At 46.0% G+C, this 19,640-nt stretch overlaps 1 protein-coding gene across 1 annotated transcript; it reads left to right on the top strand.

Moving 5' to 3' along the window:
* Nucleotides 1-6,098: 6,098 nt before the first annotated feature.
* LOC117861783 (uncharacterized) lies at nt 6,099-9,798 on the top strand. Its single transcript, XM_072294738.1, has 13 exons — nt 6,099-6,108; nt 6,208-6,429; nt 6,510-6,646; nt 6,749-7,027; nt 7,176-7,324; nt 7,832-7,896; nt 8,020-8,088; nt 8,168-8,341; nt 8,426-8,562; nt 8,640-8,924; nt 9,058-9,200; nt 9,286-9,351; nt 9,441-9,798. Exons 1-13 carry the CDS (start codon nt 6,099-6,101, stop codon nt 9,535-9,537), a joined length of 1,833 nt encoding a protein of 610 aa, XP_072150839.1. The 3' UTR covers nt 9,538-9,798.
* Nucleotides 9,799-19,640: the final 9,842 nt, after the last annotated feature.

The following is a 19,640-nucleotide window of genomic DNA, read 5'->3' as shown; positions in this document are numbered from 1 at the left end:
GTAACCTGTTAAACGAGCTCCTCCTCACCTCCATAGACGATGAACATATCTTTAGTCCTTCTCAAGTACTTAAGAATGTTTTTCACCGCTGTCCAGTGACTCTCACCTGGATCAGATTGGTGTCTGCTTGTCATACTTAGCGCATATGAAACATCTGGGCGAGTACTTATCATTGCATACATGATAGATCCAATAGCCGAGGCATATGGCACTCTACTCATGCGATCCCGCTCATCAGCAGTCGAAGGACACTGAGTCTTGCTGAGATGTATGCCATGTGACATAGGCAAGAACCCTTTCTTTGCCTCTTCCATGCTGAACCGCTTCAACACTTTGTCAATGTAAGTATCTTGGCTTAAACCTATAAGCCTTCTCGATCTATCTCTATAGATCTTAATGCCCAGAATATATGCCGCTTCCCCTAAGTCCTTCATCGAAAAACTATTTTTCAGTGAAGTCTTTACGGACTCAAGCATAGGAATGTTATTTCCAATCAGTAATATGTCATCCACATATAAGATTAGAAATACTACAGACCTCCCACTAACCTTCTTGTCAACACAAGACTCTTCTTCATTCTTGGTGAAGTCAAACCCTTTGACCACTTCATCAAAACGAATGTTCCAACTCCTAGATGCTTGCTTCAATCCATAAATGGATCTCTGAAGCTTGCATACCTTTCCAGCATTTTTCGGATCGACAAAACCCTCGGGCTGTATCATATACACGTCCTCAGTTAGGTTTCCATTCAGGAAAGCTGTCTTGGCATCCATCTGCCATATCTCATAATCGAAATATGCAGCTATAGCTAGAATAATCCGAATGGACTTAAGCATCACTACGGGCGAGAAGGTCTCGTCGTAGTCAACTCCTTGAACTTGTCGAAAACCTTTTGCGACAAGTCGTGCTTTATAGATGTGAACATTTCCATCCATGTCCTTTTTCTTCTTATAGATCCACTTGCACTCTATGGCTTTAACACCATCAGGCGGGTCAACCAAGTTCCAAACTTGATTGTCTCCCATGGACTCTATTTCGGATTGCATGGCACTCTGCCATTTTTCGGAGTCTGGGTCCATCATTGCTTCTGCATATGTCGCAGGCTCATCATTGTCCAACAATAATATTTCCCGCATTTCGCGGAGCCTTGCCGACCTTCGTGGTTGTGGCGGTGCTTCTCTTGCCATGGGTATCTCAACTTGTTCTGCTACGTTAGCATCACTCATTGATTCTTGCCCGATCGGCTCATCTTGAACTTCTTCAAGATGCACTGTCTTTCCACTCTTTTCTCCTTTGAGAAACTCTTTCTCTAGGAAAACCCCGTTCCGAGCGACAAACACTTTGCCTTCTGATCGGTTGTAGAAATAATATCCCAAAGTTTCCTTTAGATATCCCATGAAAATGCACTTATCCGACTTGGGTGTGATCTTGTCGGACTGAAGTCGCTTGACAAACACTTCACATCCCCAAATCTTTAGAAAAGACAAACTAGGAACCTTTCCAGTCCATATCTCATATGGTGTCTTAACTACGGATTTAGATGGTACCCTATTAAGTGTGAAAGCTGCTGTTTCTAGAGCGTATCCCCAAAATGACAACGGTAGGTCCGATTGGCTCATCATTGATCGAACCATGTCTAACAAAGTTCGATTACGTCGCTCGGACACACCGTTTCTCTGAGGTGTTCCAGGCGGCGTAAGTTGTGGAACAATTCCGCAACTCTTTAGATGATTGCTAAACTCGTGACTCAAATACTCGCCTCCACGATCAGATTGTAAGGCCTTAATTTTCTTGTCACGCTGATTTTCAACTTCATTCTAAAATTCCTTGAACTTTTCAAACGTTTCAGACTTGTGCCTCATCAAGTAGACATAGCCATATCTACTAAAATCATTAGTGAAAGTTATGAAGTATTGGAATCCTCGTCTAGCCGTCGCGCTCATTGGTCCGCATACATCACTATGTACGAGTTCCAACAAGTCTACTGCTCTCTCAAGAAATCCTGTGAAAGACGTCTTGGTCATCTTGCCTAGCAAGCAAGCCTCACATGTCTCGTATGATTCAAAATCAAACGAAGTTAGAAGTCCATCAGAATGGAGCTTCTTCATGTGCTTTTCACTTATATGACCCAAACGACAATGCCACAAGTAGGTAGGATTCAAATCATTAGGCCGAGGCCTTTTAGCACTTACATTACAGACAGGTGAACCATCAAGATTTAAAACAAATAATCCATTCACAATGGGTGCAAAAGTCATAAACATATTATTCTTAGAGATCACATAACCATTGTTTTCACTCGCAAATGAATAACCATCCTTCATCAAGCATGAAGGAGACAAAATGTTTCGACTTAAACTAGGAACAAAATAACAATTATTTAACTCCATAATAAATCCTGACGGGAGGTGGAGTTGCATCGTCCCGACGGTCAACGCAGCAACTCTTGCATTATTGCCCACGCGAAAATCAACTTCTCCTCTTTCCACGCTTCTACTTGTTATCATTCCCTGCATCGAATTACAAATATGAGCAACCGATCCGGTATCAAATACCCAAGAATTAATAATTGTATCAGCGAGAAATATGTTGTCTATAACATTAACAACAAGCGTACCTGAGATAGAAGTACTCTTACTTCTGCCATTCTTCAAGGAAGCTAGGTACTGCTTGCAGTTTCTCTTCCAGTGACCAAGTTCGTGACAGTAAAAGCACTCTTTGTCTGGAGCAGGTCCAGGTCCAGCTTTAACCTTGGACGGTGGGTTTGGCTTGGACGTTCCAGCCTTGCCCTTTTTCTTCTAAGAATTGCCCTTCTTCTTAAAGCTAGGCTTGTTCTGTATAGCCATCACATGGCTGGTACTAGCGCTTTTCTTGATGTCAGCCTCTGCTGTTTTAAGCATGCCACACAGCTCATTCAGACCCTTCTCCGTCTCATGCATATGGTAGTTCGAGATGAAGTTCCCATAGCTAGGCGGAAGAGACGAAAGAATGAAATCAGTGGCCAACTCTTGGCCTAGTGGGAAGCCCAGCTTCTCCAACCGTTGAGTGTAACCAACCATCTTGATTACGTGTGGTCCTACTGTTGCGCCTTCTGCTAGCTTGCTCTCAACAAAGGCTTTAGACACATTGAACCTTTCAGTCCTGGCTTGTGTTTGGAACATGTCTCTAAGCGCCACGATCATATTGTGCGCCTCATGGTTTGTTTCAAACTGCATCTGTAGCTCGGGTTCCATGCAAGCAAGCATAAGGCAGCTTACTTCGAGGTTAGCATCACATGCTTTCTTGTAAGCATTCTTAGCAGCAGCGGGTGCATCATCAGCAGGTTCTTCTGGTAGTGGGTTGTCTAGAACATCTTCCTTTTTCTCAGCCCTGAGAACAATTCTCAGGTTACGGATCCAATCCGAGTAATTTGTTCCATTCAACTTGTCCTTCTCAAGGACCGAACGCAAAGCAAACGGTGTAGTGCTGCTAGGTGCCATTTAATCTACAACAAAGTAATGCAAAATACACTAAGACAAACGTATCTATGATAGAGCAAATCACATTAAACTATTTTAACAGAATCTACTCCCACTAAAATCAATATCCCTCTATTGAAACTTAGTGATTCAGGATCCACATCTAACAAGTCTACTAGTGAGCTTTAGCATCACCGCTAGCAAACATGGTAGATTGGTAAGCAACTTTTGCTAATCATATCACATATGACTCCTGTTGTTGGGTGACATCTCTATGTCTCGGCACCCAACCTTTATGCCCCAAGGTCCTTAACCGTTAAGATGACCTTGTCAAGCAAACCAACCCTTATGCGTGTAAGTGTCCGACACAAACCCGTCTAGTCAAGGAAAACTAGTGGCACCCTAATTTCATAGACCCACCACTAATTGTACAAGACATGGGACGGTGCAAGTTTTAGTTGGGAGGGCATACTAACTTAAACTTTGTGAAGGATCGTTCTACTTCTAATATCACAACATGCAGAAAGTAAAACATAAACAGAATAGCATTCACACAGTTGTGACACAGTATGGCCCGTTTTCATATGGTGATCTCCATCTCCATAGAACCTGTTCACCATGGTGATCTCCATCTCCATGTTCCATGTGCGCCATCCTCCTGGTGATGAGTCCTCCAAGAACTAGAACATGCTATTACGCCTAATAGCTAGTAAAGAAGCTAGTAATGAAGATTACATAGTTGCTTGGATCATCACAGATTGGTACGCAGACCATTAAATACAATAAAGTGACAACACATATGGCTCCTGCCGTGTTGCCGTACGCACGACACGCAGGTCACAAATGAGTTACACACATGCATCACATACACAAGGGGGCCATACTGATCACAAGATACATACATACATCCTGCAAAACAGAGTTAGGCGCCCTAACGTTCCAAACTTCGGATGCCCGAAACTCCATCTTCCAAGCCGAATTTGGGAAATCTAATTTCACCGTAAATGGCAAAGCGGTTGAATTTCATGAGTAACTTTTTCTGTAGATCAATTTTCATATAAAATTCGCCCCGATCCGAGATCGTACCGAAAAGTTACGGCTGATTTACCGAAGCATACGCATACGGCAAAAACCCGACCCCGGTAGTAGATCTCATCTACTATTGCACATCTAATGCGCCTGGCGTATGACCCTGGATTTTGATTCGACCAATCATATTGATCTTCGCTCACTGCAACTGGATTTACGTGTATCACTTAACTCCGATGGCGGAAACCGACCGGTAGGAGTATGTCGTTACACTACCATTGCAGCAAAGGCACGAAACCAGGACATAGATCAAACTGAAAACTCGCATATCTCCATATGCACACATCCCGAATCCAAAAACTAAGCAGCTACGGCTCTGATACCACTGTTAGGATACGAGGTAGGCTACACTAGCGCAAATCAAAATTTCTACCGCGTAAAACCAGGAAGAACTGCCGTATAAGGATCACGGGATTACCACTTGACGCACTACTGGTACGGAAGATGTAGATATGCGTCGATGCAGTGAAGACGATCACGTAGTCGTACGTAGTCGATCAACGTAGTCGTACGTAGTCGATCACGTCAACGTCCAGCAGCTCCTCAGCAGCTCGTCCACGTGCAGCAAGATCGCCCCCGGTGCCGCGGCTCGTCGTGGCTCGTCTGCGGCTCGTCGGCGGTTCGTCCAAGTGCTGCAGACGCAACACCTCCAAGGTATCCACACGTGCAAGGAGAAAGCGTCGCAAGCCGGACTGCTAGATCTGCGAGTTGCAACAGGTGAGGGCGTGGGAGGCGCGGCAGGTGTGTTTCGCCAAAGAGGTGTCAACCCTAGGGCGCCCCCACCCCTCTATTTATAGAGGTTCCTAACGGGCCTCTGGGTCCGAGGCCCATTAGTACTTCTAAACCTAATCCAACTCGGATCAGATCCGAATTGGGCTTCCAGCCCCTTAAGTGTGTGACCCTATGGGTTCGGATACGTATAGACATGGCCCGAGTACTCCTACTCGGCCCAAATAGTCGGTAGCGGCCTCTAGCAAGACGTGCCAACTCCTATACGCACACGAAGATCATATCAGACGAACCATCACAACATAATATACATGCTATTCCCTTTGCCTGACGATATTTGGTCTAGCTTCAAGCCGACCGCTCTTTCTCGATCCAGTGATTCGGAATCCCTTTGTAGGTTAACTCTTAACCGTACGTAGCATGGCCATGCATTTTCGGATCCGATCACTCGAGGGGCCCAGAGATATCACTCTCAATCAGAGAGGGGCAAATCCCATCTTGATTGACCATGTCTCATAGCATACTTCTTGACAAACCCGAAAGCTACCTTTATAACTACCCTGTTACGGCGTATCGTTTGATAGCCCCTAAGTAGGTCGATCCACATCTTGAATACATGCGACAATCTCAGGTCTAAGGACAAAGCGTATATGTTGTTTAAAGAGAGAACTACTTCTCGTGTTGGGTCAGTCCTAGCACATGTCTCCACATGTGTCCACATTATTAGTTCAACATCTCCATGTCCATGACTTGTGAAACATAGTCATCAACTAATACATGTGCTAGTCTAATATTCATGTGTGTCCTCACATCAACTAATAGATGTTCGAATGTGAGTAGTTGATTTGAATTTGCTGGTTCTTTCTTTTGTGGCCCATATTGCTCTAGCAAAGCACTCACTCAGTTGTGGTGTATCATGTTTATTAATCAGATCAAAAGGCTCATCAGGCATTTCGTAAATTTGAGGAGAATCAATGTGCTATTGCTGTGCAACGATTCAGTGAACCTTTTCGTGATAGAGAAGTTTCAAACATTGCTTTTGAGGAGAGGTCATTTGGTGAAATAGTCAAACCTGGTCAAATAACTTATCCAATTAGTACTAATTATGTTGTGGATTTGTCTTCCTTGGTCGTCTCGCTCGCTTTGTTTGATGGTGATTGTGCTACTATACTTTGCAATTTTCCTAAATTGCATTTAATCACCACTTGACATTTAAATCATGATATTGTCCAGGAGATAAGATGTTATTTGCATGCTCGGGCATACCTTTACCTCACGGAAGAACTAGAGAAAGCCTAACAACATTTGTGACATCAGCACATTTGGTTAGACAATTCAACGAGAATAGAAATAAAGATGATAAGTTGAGGGTTGGTGCTGCTAATCATTGTGTTCCTTGATTTTTCTTTGTATATTCAAGCTAACTGTGAACATTCTGAGCTTGTGCTTGTGTGCTGCTTTTATTTCTGTAGGTTGCAGTGCGCCTTCCTAATAATAGAACTACCGATGGGTTGTTAGGACTATATGATAAAGACATTGCTATCGTCACATGCTATGGCTTCCTAGGAGTCCGTCCTATAGATCTGGATCTTATGGCAACACCTTCACCTGGTGATAGTGTGCAAGCTGCTGGGCGTGCCTTCAACTCTGGCAGTTTGATGGCCATGCGTGGATCTCTGTATGAGAAACACCACCTTCAAAACCTGGACCACCTCAACACCTGGGGTTCTGATAGTCAAGATATCTCTAAGGTATACTGTCGATTTATTTATTTATAACTTTGTGGCATGATGGAAAACATGGAACACGTAATTGCCTTATGTTATTGCTGGTCTAAAGGATCACCGTGTGCATTGAAGTAAATCTTTTCCAAACCTACCACTTTGCCTTTTGTTCTAGGCTGTACTTGGAGGGCCACTTCTGGGGTGCGATAATAAAATTCTTGGGATAAACTTAGATATTTGTGACCCTGGTGATGCAAATTTGAGATGCACATTCCTATCAATGGACTTACTTTGCAAACGCTTGAAGCATTTTCAGATACTCAAGTATGTCTTCTACACTTACAGTATTTATGGACTATTTCTTCAGTTAACCTGATTCATATTTGTTCCAAACCCTCTCTCCTAATCCACTTCCTGTTTAAGGTAAGCCATTTTTACTAGCAGCATTGGAGACTTAGGAGTTTTCACATGGTAACCTTTGGTTTGAAAATAATTTGGTTCTTCTTACCCCTCTCTACTGAAACCAGTTCCATTGCCAGATCTTATGATGCTAACTTAGTGCCCCTGCTTAATGTTTTGGTCTAAATTAGGAAGAATTAAACAATTCTTTGTGGCAATATGGACAATGCAACTTGTATTTGTGACATGAATATGCTCAATCCTCTCATCTTTTGTTGAATATTTATGCCTGATTCCAAGTCATTATTTCATACCTTTAATTCTTTCACAAGACAAGATTAGATTCATGTGTTGGTATGATTGGATTTTTTTTCCCTGTGTAGTTCCTGTGTTTTATTTTTGTCATAACAAGTCAACTATGTTTTATTGCAGTCCTAAAAAACTACACTTCCGTGGATATACGTTGCCTAAACATGTATCAAGTGTAGTTCCTTCAAGTGTGAACAATACTGCAAGCCATCTTCTAAAATGTTGCCTATGTATCATTGTGCGCAGAATACTATGTTACCAGTATCACACATATCATCTGAGGACTAATAATGATCTCAATATTGCATCAGGGTTTATGCAAACTATTTGCAGGTTAAAGTCCTGTGGTTATCCCATTCCACCACCTCTTGTGCTCGAATGTAAGTGTTGCTTTTGATATTGCTGTCATCTCCCTTTTGCTTTTTTGTAGTTCACTTCTGATCTTCGTTCTTTAACTAGTCAATGGGCAATTGCTTAATCATTTTGAAGAATGCTTTGGTGAATTACTTCCTTGGAAAGGGTATCCCTATCATGATACACCCCGTGGCTCTGGGGAGCGTGTCTGGAATCAACTTCCGAAAGAAATTGTGACAGATGTATCCCGTCGTGTTGTCTCACTTGCTTCATTCAATGGTGATTTTTCCAGCTGTGTGCTCCTTACTTTTCTGTGCTAGTATTTTATCTTCACTAACTAATGAGTAAACTTATAATGTTTAGGGTATGTGAGATCTTTTGCGTGCACAGGCTTGCTTATAAAGTGGCATGGAAGCAAAGCTAAGCACACTGTCATCCTGACTTCAGCCAGTTTGGTTAGAGGTCATTGTAATGAGGATAGCATTGATAATAGCTTGACGGTCGGTGCTCCTTAGTCCTTATCATTACTTTTGGTCTTTTAAGTTTAATGATGGTTTGCTGAGCTTTCTCATTGCAGATTGAGGTGTTTCTCCCACCGAATCAACGTGCTGGTGGGACATTGGAATTTTATAATTTAGACTATAACATTGCTATTGTCAGTCTCAAGAAGAATTTTAGTGCTATTCATCCGGACGACATCTTCATTGAAAGTGCACAAAACTCATCTAAAAAGGTTGTAGCTATAGGGCGTGATGCTAAATTTGGTTTATTAATGGCCGCAAGTGGTGAAGCGAAGCGTGGAAACAGGGGTTGCAAACTTGATTGCAAAGATGTTCAGGTGTCCACTTGTAAAATCAAGAAGGTACTGTCGTCAATCTCTCTTACTGTTCTTTTATATGGTAACCAGTTTAATCATATTGCATCTACTGAACTTATCAGGAATTACAAGTTTTCCAGTAACCTTGGGCCTTTTTCCTTTTTTTTAAAAAAACTAGGCTGGGATTGGAGGCCCGCTTATTAATCTTAATGGGAGTTTTGTTGGCATGAATTTCTACGATGGAAGCGGTGTAACTCCTTTCTTACCAAGGCACAAGATTGTTGAAGTTCTAAGTGGAGTGAATTCTTTACCATCAGAATGGTATTATTTTCATCTCAATGCTAACTGGTAGGCATGGCACTTATTTTATGAACGTTGACTGAAAAAAAATTATGTTTGATGACAGTGGATATAACCATCCTATACCTGTCAATGTTGGTGGTGGGACAAAGAATGGGATACAGAAAAACAGGTATTTCTTTCTGTTTCGCATTGCCACTTGTTTCTATCTGCTTAGACTGTTGCCAACTTACATTGGGACAAAAACATATTGGATGACAGGTGGCCAGTGCCTGAGCCATATTGGTATCATGGCTCACTTGATGTGAACATTCGTGATCATCTAGGTGGCAAGCATATTGGGCGGCGTCTTCAGTAGACATCACACTGCTGGAGTATCTAATTGACCTTGTTCTGCTCATCTAGCTAGTATCTAACAAACTTTTGGTGCTGTTGCCGGGTTGTTTATATCTTACTAGTATTTGACAGACCTGTCTAGGATATATATGCAAGGTAGACTTGTGTTATTGTTGGGTTATTTATATATGTGACTTCGACTCTTGTAACTTACAAGTTGGTTCAAGGCTCTCATGGACCTTGTTATGCTCATCTAGCTAGTATCCAACAGACCTTTTGGTGCTGTCGCTGTGCTTTTTATCATACCAAGACTGTTGTAACTTACAAGTTGGCTCGAGAGGCGATTACGTCACGAGCACTGTGCCGTTGGTGCTAATCAGCTAGTTCCTGCTATGGCAATCTCGTGTGCTTTCCAAGAAAGTGGCTAGATGCTGGCAGCAAGGTTAGCAATTCTTTGTTCGAATCCTTGTATTCAGGTTGCATACTGAGGCAAAAGGATACCCTAGCGCGTGCACCTCGGCGACTTCCTCGTGGGTGTCACCCCAGTCATCTTGTGGATTTGTTTATGGTTCCTGGGAACTGATAAGCTAGGCTGTGTGAGTGTGTGGATAAGAGGAAGGCGTTGCTAGTCTTATTTTCTTATTTAGTAATGCTACGTGCAAGTCGTCCGACGCCAACAACTTCCTTCAGACGGACGCGTGGCGTAACAAGATCCATATCTTTTTTACTATTGCTGTTTCCGACGCCAACAACTTCCTTCGGACGGACGCGTGGCGTAACAAGGTCCATATCTTTTTTACTATTGCCGTTTCTTATCGCACACCGGTTCAGTTTGGAGTCCACGCCGCAAGCTCACAACCATTCATTCCGCAAGCACAACCTCCTCTCCCCTTCCTGCTACTGCTACGATCCCCGCTGGTGTGACCACACAAGCTAGCAAGATTAGCGGCGGAGCCTCGGCGGCGGTGGGGTTGTCCTCGCCACCGAACCCCGCGGTCCTCCTTCCCTGGCCACCGGCCACCCCGACGCGCCCTCCCCCACCCCGGCGCCCCCTCCCCCCCGGTGTCCTCCCCGCTAGGAGCCTCCAATGCCCGTAGATCCGGCGGCCCTCTCCCCCACACCGGCAAGATCCATGGAGCACAACCAAGATCCACTCGCCGCAGATCCGGCGTTCCCCGCGCCAGGCTCTCTCTCCCCCCCTATGTTGCAATTGTATGTTTCAATTGTTTCAGACGTTCCAGAGGTATGTTGCAGTTGAATCATATGGATGTTGTAAAAGTATATCGGAAGATGTTGCACATGTTGCATATGTTGCAAGTATTTCAGAGGCATGTTGCAAGAGTTTTGTTCGAAATGTTGCATTTGTTCCCGGAAGTATTGTTGCAAGCGTTTGATCTGGATGTTGCATATGTTCAATAAATATGTTGCAACAATATGTTCTAAAATGTTTCATCTGTTTTAGTCTTTTGTTGCATCAAGTGTTTTCAAGTTGCAAGTTGCAAGTGTTCTATCTGGATGTTGCATATATTTTCACACATGTTGCAACTGTATGTTCCAGATGTTTCATCTGTTTTCATGTTGCAAGGGTTGATTTTTGATGTTTCGATAGTTATTTTTTAATGTTGCGACGGAGCGTCCGATAAAATAAATTTATCGGACGTCCAGGCGCTAGCACGTCCGTTTCTTATTATTATTATGAACCAACCAGTTAGAGCTGGGATAGAGTCCGATCCAATTGAAATGTACGATGTAATAATCATTGATATGGTTAGCTTGATTTTTCAAACTCATCGACATGTAATTCTTTCATCCATGAGATGGGGTGAACGTGTCAGTATGCATACGTAATGAGTCCGTATTTTTTTTCGAGGAAACGTGATGAGTCTGTCAAGTGAGAACTCGCCTGCTCAGCTGTGCTACATTGGCTGGCTGATGCTGCAGTTGAAGCAGCCAGCCGCTCGGCAGCGGCAGCCTGCCTAAATATCTCCATCTACGGGTCCGGGTTATACCTGCTTGCGCAGTGCTTCCTAGCACCACACCGATTGGTAAACGTCATCCTTTTCTGAGCCCACACTACGAAATCCATGACTTTTTGTGAATCGAATGTCGAAGGTGGACCAACAGACTTGTTCCCGAGTCCCTCAGAATCCAGCCGGCTATAAGGTTGCCCGTTGCCGGTAGGCATCAGCCAGCCGAACAGGCACTAGGATGTCGTGTAGCAAGGGAAGGGAGCCTAGTTTTTTACTTTTTTTTCTCACGCGGCATTGTCCTTGTGTGTTTTGTCCCACTGCGAGGAGGTGCTTTCGGTGTGAAGGTGCTGTCCTACAGTTGTGTAGTGAGGACACGACTTGTCCTAATGCCCTATGATAGGCTAGTCATGTGCTCCGTACTACGCAACCTATTCGCAGTGGGACAGTCATGTAGGTTAGTCATGTCCAGAGGGCAGAGGCGCTGTCAAGGAGCCATTGGTGAAACACGGAAAGAGCAGCGCTCGGAGCTTCCTGTGGAGCATATCATCCATGGACACGTTTTGCTAGTTTTTAACAGGGAGCATCCAAATGCAGCACAATGTGGATATTTTGTGCAAGGTTAAGTTGTAAAAGTAGTTTTAATATATTTTTAGATAGTAATATTAAAGGAAACATATTGGTTTGTTGGACAATTTAAAATGACTAAAAAATTTTGTGACTCTTAAAACACTCTTGTCGGTGTGAAATCTGACGTTTGATCGGATATGGTCTAGCACTCAATGACATAGGATCTATACTGGTTCGGGCAACGTGCCCTACGTCCAGTTAGGGGTCGGTCGTTGACTTTATTCCTGAGCCCAGGTGCTTAAAGTTTGCAGTGGGGATACAAACGAGAGGAGGAAGAAGGGGGGTGTCTGAGCCCCGATGTGTAGGAGCCTAGGCGTGAGCTAAGTGTTGGGAGTGTAGTGCGTTACAAGAGTGTGTCCGTGCGTGTCTGGCGTGTATCGTCGTTTGTCTCTCTCAGAATGAAGGGGGGTCGCGCCCTTTTATAGCACAAGGGGGCGGCCCTTACAGGTCGGAAGGAGAAAAAGAAAGAGGGGTGGGGGGTGTACGGGTGCTACCTAGTCTTGTCGAATCCCATGCCGGTGGATATGGTATGACCTCCGTCCTCGATCCCTGTTCTCCTCGTCAGGTCATCATGTTGCTACGTCAGGCCATCACGCCGTAGCGGGTAGGTTTACGACGCCACTGTGCGGATGTGCGCAGGTGTGGCGTGGTATGGTTCGACGTACGACCAGCTGACCTGGGTGTTGCATCGTTATTTGTCCTACCTGCTCCCAGGGCCCACGCTGGGTGGCTACCCCTGGTTGGGGGTCAACACTGGTAGCTTTGCGGGAACCTGGTCGGGAACGCAGGTCGGGAGCATCTGGCTGAGGAGAGCTGGCCGGGAGACTCTGGTCGGAGTCGGACCGTGGTCCCACCCTTGGCGGGCTTCGTCTGGTCGGCCTGCTAACCGAGCCCTCTGGTCGTGGGAGCTGGTCGGTGGCCGGGCCATGGCCCCAGCTTAACTATTTGCAATCAGACCGGCCCAGATATCCGCTGCCGCTAATTTTATTCCTGAGCCCAGGTGCTCAAAGTTTATAGTGGGGATACAAACGAGAGGAGGAAGAAGGGGGGTGTCTGAGCCCTGGTGTGTAGGAGCCCAAGCGTGAGCTAAGTGTTAGGAGTGTAGTGTGTTACAAGAGTGTGTGCGTGCATGTCTCGCGTCTATCGTCGTTCATCTCTCTCAGAATGAAGGGGGTCCTGCCCTTTTATAGCACAAGGGGGTGACCCTTACAAGTCAGAAGGAGAAAAAGAAAGAGCGGGTGTACGGGCACTGCCTAGTCTTGTCGAATCCCATGCCGGGGGATATGGTATGGCCTCCATCCTCGGTCCCTATTCTCCTCGTCAGGTCATCATGTTGCTACGTCAGGCCATCACACCATAGTGTCAGGCCATCACGCCGTAGCGGGTAGGTTTACGACGCCACTGTGCGGACGTGCATAGGCGTGGCATGGTATGGTTCAACGTACGATTGGCTAACCTGGGTGTTGCATCGTTATCCATCCCACCTGCTCCTAGGGCTGACACTGGGTGGCTACCTCTGGTCGGGGGTCAACACTAGCAGCTTGGTTGGAACCTGGTCGGGAACGCAGGTCAGGAGCATCCGACCGAGGAGAGCTGGCCGGAAGACTCTGGTCAGAGTCGGACTGTGGTCCCACCCTTTGCGGGCTTCGTCTGGTCGGCTTGCTAACTGAGCCCTCTGGTCGGGGGAGCTGGTCGGTGGCCGGGCCGTGGCCTCGGCCCAACTGTGTGCATTCGGACCAGCCTAGATATCCACTGCTGCTACGCCCTTTGTTGGGCTAAGTCTTACGGGAAGCGGTCCTGTTGGGGACCCCGAGTTTATGGACCCGTCAACTCTAAAAAGTGGGGATGTTACTCATGACCAATGTTGGTCGCCCTTGGATGTTGAGTGATGGACTACATTGTGTTGTATTGACGTTGCTCTAGGCTTGTGATGTGCAGTTGTAGGATGCGACGTGGCGGTTGACGGCGTGCGGTGAAGGTCAAGCGAAAGGTTCATGCCGATGGACTAAGGGCAATGAAGGGTGAACATGAGTAGGCTTGGACCGAGAGACTCGAGGAGTCTGGGCGGAGTCATGGGCGATCCACATGGTGCACGGAAGAGCATGAGAACATGACGAGATGAAAACAGTGTCAGTCGAGTCAAGTGGGACGGCCGTCAGAGGCTTGACAGAGCTCGAACACGCGTCGACATCGAGGAGGTCGCATGGCAGCCAAGTAGAGATGGATGGTTGTTGACGTCAGCTTTTGACACGTGTCAGGGTTGGGGTCAAAAGGGGAAGAAAGTGGCTGATGTGATTAAACAAGAAGCTATGGCTAGAGAAATCGGCCAGTAAAGCTACAGTGGTTCGGCCGATTAGCCGATGAGATTGATGGGGTCTGGCCGATGGGAAGCCAGAACAGCTCGGCCGACGCGTTGAGATGGGCTTGAATGGGCCAAGGTGGTAACAAGATGAAGATGAGGTTGGCCCATAGAGGATTGGATGATGTTCGACTCCGACGCGAGTTGTATCCGTATGTAAATATTTGTTGCTTTGAATAAGAAAAGAATATTGAGTCGTAGTTGGTTAGGAAATGAGTTATAATAGGGTATAAATAGGTGCCCCGTGAGGCTGGCAAAAAATATGAACAAACATCAATACAAATCTACTTTTTCACGCAACTTTACTTTCAAGTCGGTGACTTTGCCAAACCCTTTTCTTTTCACGAGTTCGTGCGAGTTCAGGGCTGCATCAACGTGATCTCCAGCTAATTTGTAAGTTCCGCGTTTTGAGTAACATCTAAGCTTTAATTTTGGGCACATCACTATTTTTTCGTTTAGATTTATTCACCAGTTATCGATATTTGCTAGAATTATAGGTTTCGCCTGTTATTTTAGTTTTTATCACTAGTTATCTAGCTTAAGGCACGAACTATCGACTATATCAATACATTACTCATCATTTTATAGCCGATTAGATCTGTTTCAGGTGTTGTCTTTGTAGCATTGTTTAGCTTACTCTAGCAGTCCCTTTTTCATTCGCTACGTGATTATCGGCTGTTTCATAGCCGGTCATCCTTACACTACATCGGCCAACCCGCTGATACATCTTTTTGGAGTAGATTGAAACTTCAGCCAATCAAATCTCTGAAATTTGACATCTGTTCTTCCTTGTCAATAAACAGGTCAAATTGACTGGCATGTGGCGTGAACCGCACTAGGGTGATAACCCAAACAGTGAGTTAAGCAGATTCTCCCGGGTCGTGTGCTCGACGCAAGAGTCGGGTCCACTGTCCGATTTTTTGCATTAAGACACTTTTGGCATGCCCGGTGGGATCAAAGAAAGATCCAACATATCAAAACTGAAGGTTGTTGAAATCTCAGAAGACAACATCATTGAAGCCATCGAGGCAGATCTCAAGGATGACTAGAAGGATGAGATGGCAAAGGTTGTTGAAGAGTTCAAGAAGGCATGCTTGCAATCCTATAGTCGCACCAGGAGCGGGGAACCCATCAAGAAGACCGCCCTCTCGACTCCTCGCCAGATCACCATCGCTGAAGACTCAGGGAAGATGTTCGAGATGATCCAGCAGTTTGTTTATGAGGCTATGATTGATCAATCCAAGGTGATGACTCACACTGTGTACAACACTGTTGTCAGCTCTATGGCCAATGGCGTCGTGTAGGGGTATCATGGGCCAGCCTACGCCCCTCCTATCAGTGTGCCGGTCGGAAGCTTTTCGGCGACACCCAACATGTTCCAATCGGCTCCTCAGTCGATGCAGATGCAGAATGGAGGATACAACGCTACATCACCCCTAGGCTATAGTGGTGCACCACCTTCTCCAACACAAGTACTACTTCGGCTTGCATCTGTTCCTCCTATGCAACCGCCGTTGACGACATCGGTGCTGTGGGGAATGGCAGGAATACCTATCGGTCTGAATCCATCCACTGCTTACGGAGTATCTCCAGGATCTTATATTCCAAGATCTCTGGTGCAGATATCGTTCCCATCGGCTCCCCGACCGACAGCCCCGCAGTATCAACAGACTTCACCGAAAATCAGCAGGGGGGCAAGCGCTCCAGATCCTTTCAGGGATGTAGCGCCAATAGCATTGTATGATGAGGCAGCAGATGCGCTACGACACCCTGACCCTATTCGTCTGCAGCCGTCGGCTCCTCAGCTGACTATCCAGCCGCCTGCTCTGCAGCATGCACCAATCTTCCACCCGATCAATGTGCCGCAAGTTCAACAGCATATGCCGATGGCTCCGCCGATCGTCCATTAGCAACAGCAGCAGTAGTAGGTGGATTGGACCACAAGAATAGCTGATATAATACAAGACCAGTTCGGGCTGAAGTTAAAGGTGCAAACCTACACATACAGGACGTTGTACCTGTTGGAGGTATGCCCTAGAGGCAATCATAGAGATGATGATATTCCATTTGTATCCATGATTTGTATATTGTGTTCATTGAATATCCATTAAAGGCTACTTGAATTGATTTGCAATTATGTGAATTGTATGTGAAACTCTTTGATTGTATGGTTATTCTAAAGTTGTCCCTAGTCGGAGTTCATGTGAGGACACACATGAATATTAGACTAGCACATGTATTAGTTGATGACTATGTTTCACAAGTCATGGACATGGAGATGTTGAACTAATAATGTGGGCACATGTGGAGACATGTGCTAGGACTGACCCAAAACGAGAAGTAGTTCTCTCTTTAAACAACATATACGCTTTGTCCTTAGACCTGAGATTGTCGCATGTATTCAAGATGTGGATCGACCTACTTAGGGGCTATCAAACGCTACGCCGTAACAGGGTAGTTATAAAGGTAGCTTTCGGGTTTGTCAAGAAGCATGCTATGAGACATGGTCAATCAAGATGGGATTTGCCCCTCTCTGATTGAGAGTGATATCTCTAGGCCCCTCGAGTGATCGAATCCGAAAATGCATGGCCATGCTACGTACGGTTAAGAGTTAACCTACAAAGGGATTCCAAATCACAGGATCGAGAAAGAGCGGTCGGCTTGAAGCTAGACCAAATATCGTGAGGCAAAGGGAATAGCATGTATATTATGTTGTGATGGTTCATCTGATATGATCTTCGTGTGCGTATAGGAGTTGGCACGTCTTGCTAGAGGCCGCTACCGACTATTGGGCCGAGTAGGAGTACTCCCAATTCGGATCTGATCCGAGTTGGATTAGGTTTAGAAGTACTAATGGGCCTCGGACCCAGAGGCCCGTCAGGAACCTCTATAAATAGAGGGGTGGGGGCGCCCTAGGGTTTACACCTTTTGGTGAAACACATCTGCCGCACCTCCCACGCCCTCGCCTGTTGCAACTCGCGGATCTAGCAGTCCGGCTTGTGACGCTTCCTCCCTGCACGTGTGGATACCTTGGAGGTGTTGCGCCTGCAGCACTTGGAAGAGCCGCTGACGAGTCACGACGAGCCACCGACGAGCCCACGACGAGCCGCGGCACGAGGACGATCTTGCTGCACGTGGACGAGCTGCTGAGGAGCTGCTGGACGTTGACGTGATCGACTACGTACGACTACGTTGATCAACTACGTACGACTATGTTGATCGTCTTCACTGCATCGACGCAAATCTACACCTTCCGCACCAGTAGTGCGTCGAGTGGTAATCCCGTGATCCTTATACGACAGTTCTTCCTGGTTTTACGTGGTAGAAATTTTGATTTGCGCTAGTGTAGCCTACCTCGTATCCCAACAGTACCTACCCGCTTACGACCTGTTGCCATTCCCTCATCGGTACAAGGTACCTGACTTCACTAAATTTTTGGGTCAAGATGACACATCTACGATGGAGCACGTCAACAGATTCATCATACAGTGCGGAGAAGCCGATGCACAAGATGCTCTGAGGGTGCGTTTGTTCTCATCATCCTTGTCCGGATTGGCCTTTCAATGGTTTATGACGCTGCCACCCAATTCCATCATCACTTAGGCTGATCTGGAGAAATAATTCCATAAGTACTTCTTTGCAGGGGTCCACGAAATGAAGCTGTCAGATCTAACTAGTCTCAAGCAAAGAAGCAATGAATCGGTGGCCAGCTATATACAGAGGTTCAGAGAGATTAGGAACAAGTGCTACAGTCAGGTCCTGACTGATGGCCAGTTGGCCGATACTGCTTTTCAAGGGATCCTACCGCACATCAAAGAAAAATATGCTTCTCAAGAGTTCAAGAGCCTGAGCCAAATAATACACTGGTTGTCAAGTCAGGAAGTGCGCCCCATTGACCAACGAAGAAATTTCCAGAAAAAGGTGGCATACGTGGGAGGATCTGACTCAGAAGAGCAGGCGGAAATCAGCTTGGCAGAATGGGTCAAGGGCAAAAAGCCAATCTCATGCCCGTTTGGAAAGAAAGAGCCGGAGACGTTCGGCTTCGATACATCTAAGGCCGATAAGATCTTTGACTTGCTACTACAGGAAGGACAGATCAAGCTCTCGCCCTACCACACCATCCCATCGGCCTAACAGCTTAAGAAGATGAAGTACTGCAAATGACACAATGCCACATCTCACGATACTAATGAGTGCAAAGTCTTCTATCAGCAAATACAGTCAGCCTTCGAGCAAGGGAGACTTAAATTCGAAGTCCCCGCGAAGCTAGCAAAACTGATGAAAATCGACCAACATCCCTTCCCAGCCAATATGGTCGACGTCGGCGGTAGGAACGCACTTCAGACCAAGGAACGGACGTCAGAATCGACCAAAAGGAATAGGACGGTGGACCCCAGGAACCAGGTCTCGGCTGATGATGTTAAAGGAAAAGGGCGAGCATAAATAGAGGATGGGAACTTGGAGAAGCTGCGTCAGCCTATCACGTCTCGAGACCTACTCAACAAGTACCAAAGGCAACATGAAGACACAAGGTGCTGGGAAGAATTGATGCGCTGGCATGAAGACCACTAGAGGTGTCCGTTCTTTATCAACCATTGGGAGAACAACCTCAGATTGCCGTCGGCCGATAACTGTCCTGAGTGCAACGGCCGGTACCGTGGCACCCGTCCATTCAAGAGGTCACACTCCGGAGATAGAGGACAAGAGCCGATCAGTAGAAATAGGCTCGAGCGAGGTGACAGGTGAATTTCAGTGCGTGATCGGCTGGGGGGCAGAGTGAATGAACATAATCAGCTGGGGGCAGAGCTAACGCACACAATTGGCTGGGAGAAATGGCCGACGTAAGGGTCTCTGACGAAAATCCGTTGGGCCAAAAGCTAGACTGGGAGCGTACGAAACTGTCGGGTAAACCAGTGAACCCCAGATGGTGCCCAAAGGGTTTGACCAAATCCCAGAAGAGAAGGGTCCAGCGCTTGCGCCAATGGGAACAACAAGAGGAAGAACAAAGGCAAGCATTGGATAAAAAAGGAGTCAAGTCTCAAGTTTGGTGCCCCAGAGGAAAAGTTGATGACGGAGATAATGATCAGGATTCGGCTACCGACATTAACATGGTATTCATCTTGCCGATGGAGTTCATGGCTCCCGCTAACCGCGATGACACGAAAGAGG

Source organism: Setaria viridis, chromosome 6 (genome assembly GCF_005286985.2).
Source record: "Setaria viridis chromosome 6, Setaria_viridis_v4.0, whole genome shotgun sequence".
In the NCBI taxonomy this organism is placed as follows: domain Eukaryota; kingdom Viridiplantae; phylum Streptophyta; class Magnoliopsida; order Poales; family Poaceae; genus Setaria; species Setaria viridis.
This window is presented reverse-complemented; position numbering and strand designations above follow the sequence as displayed.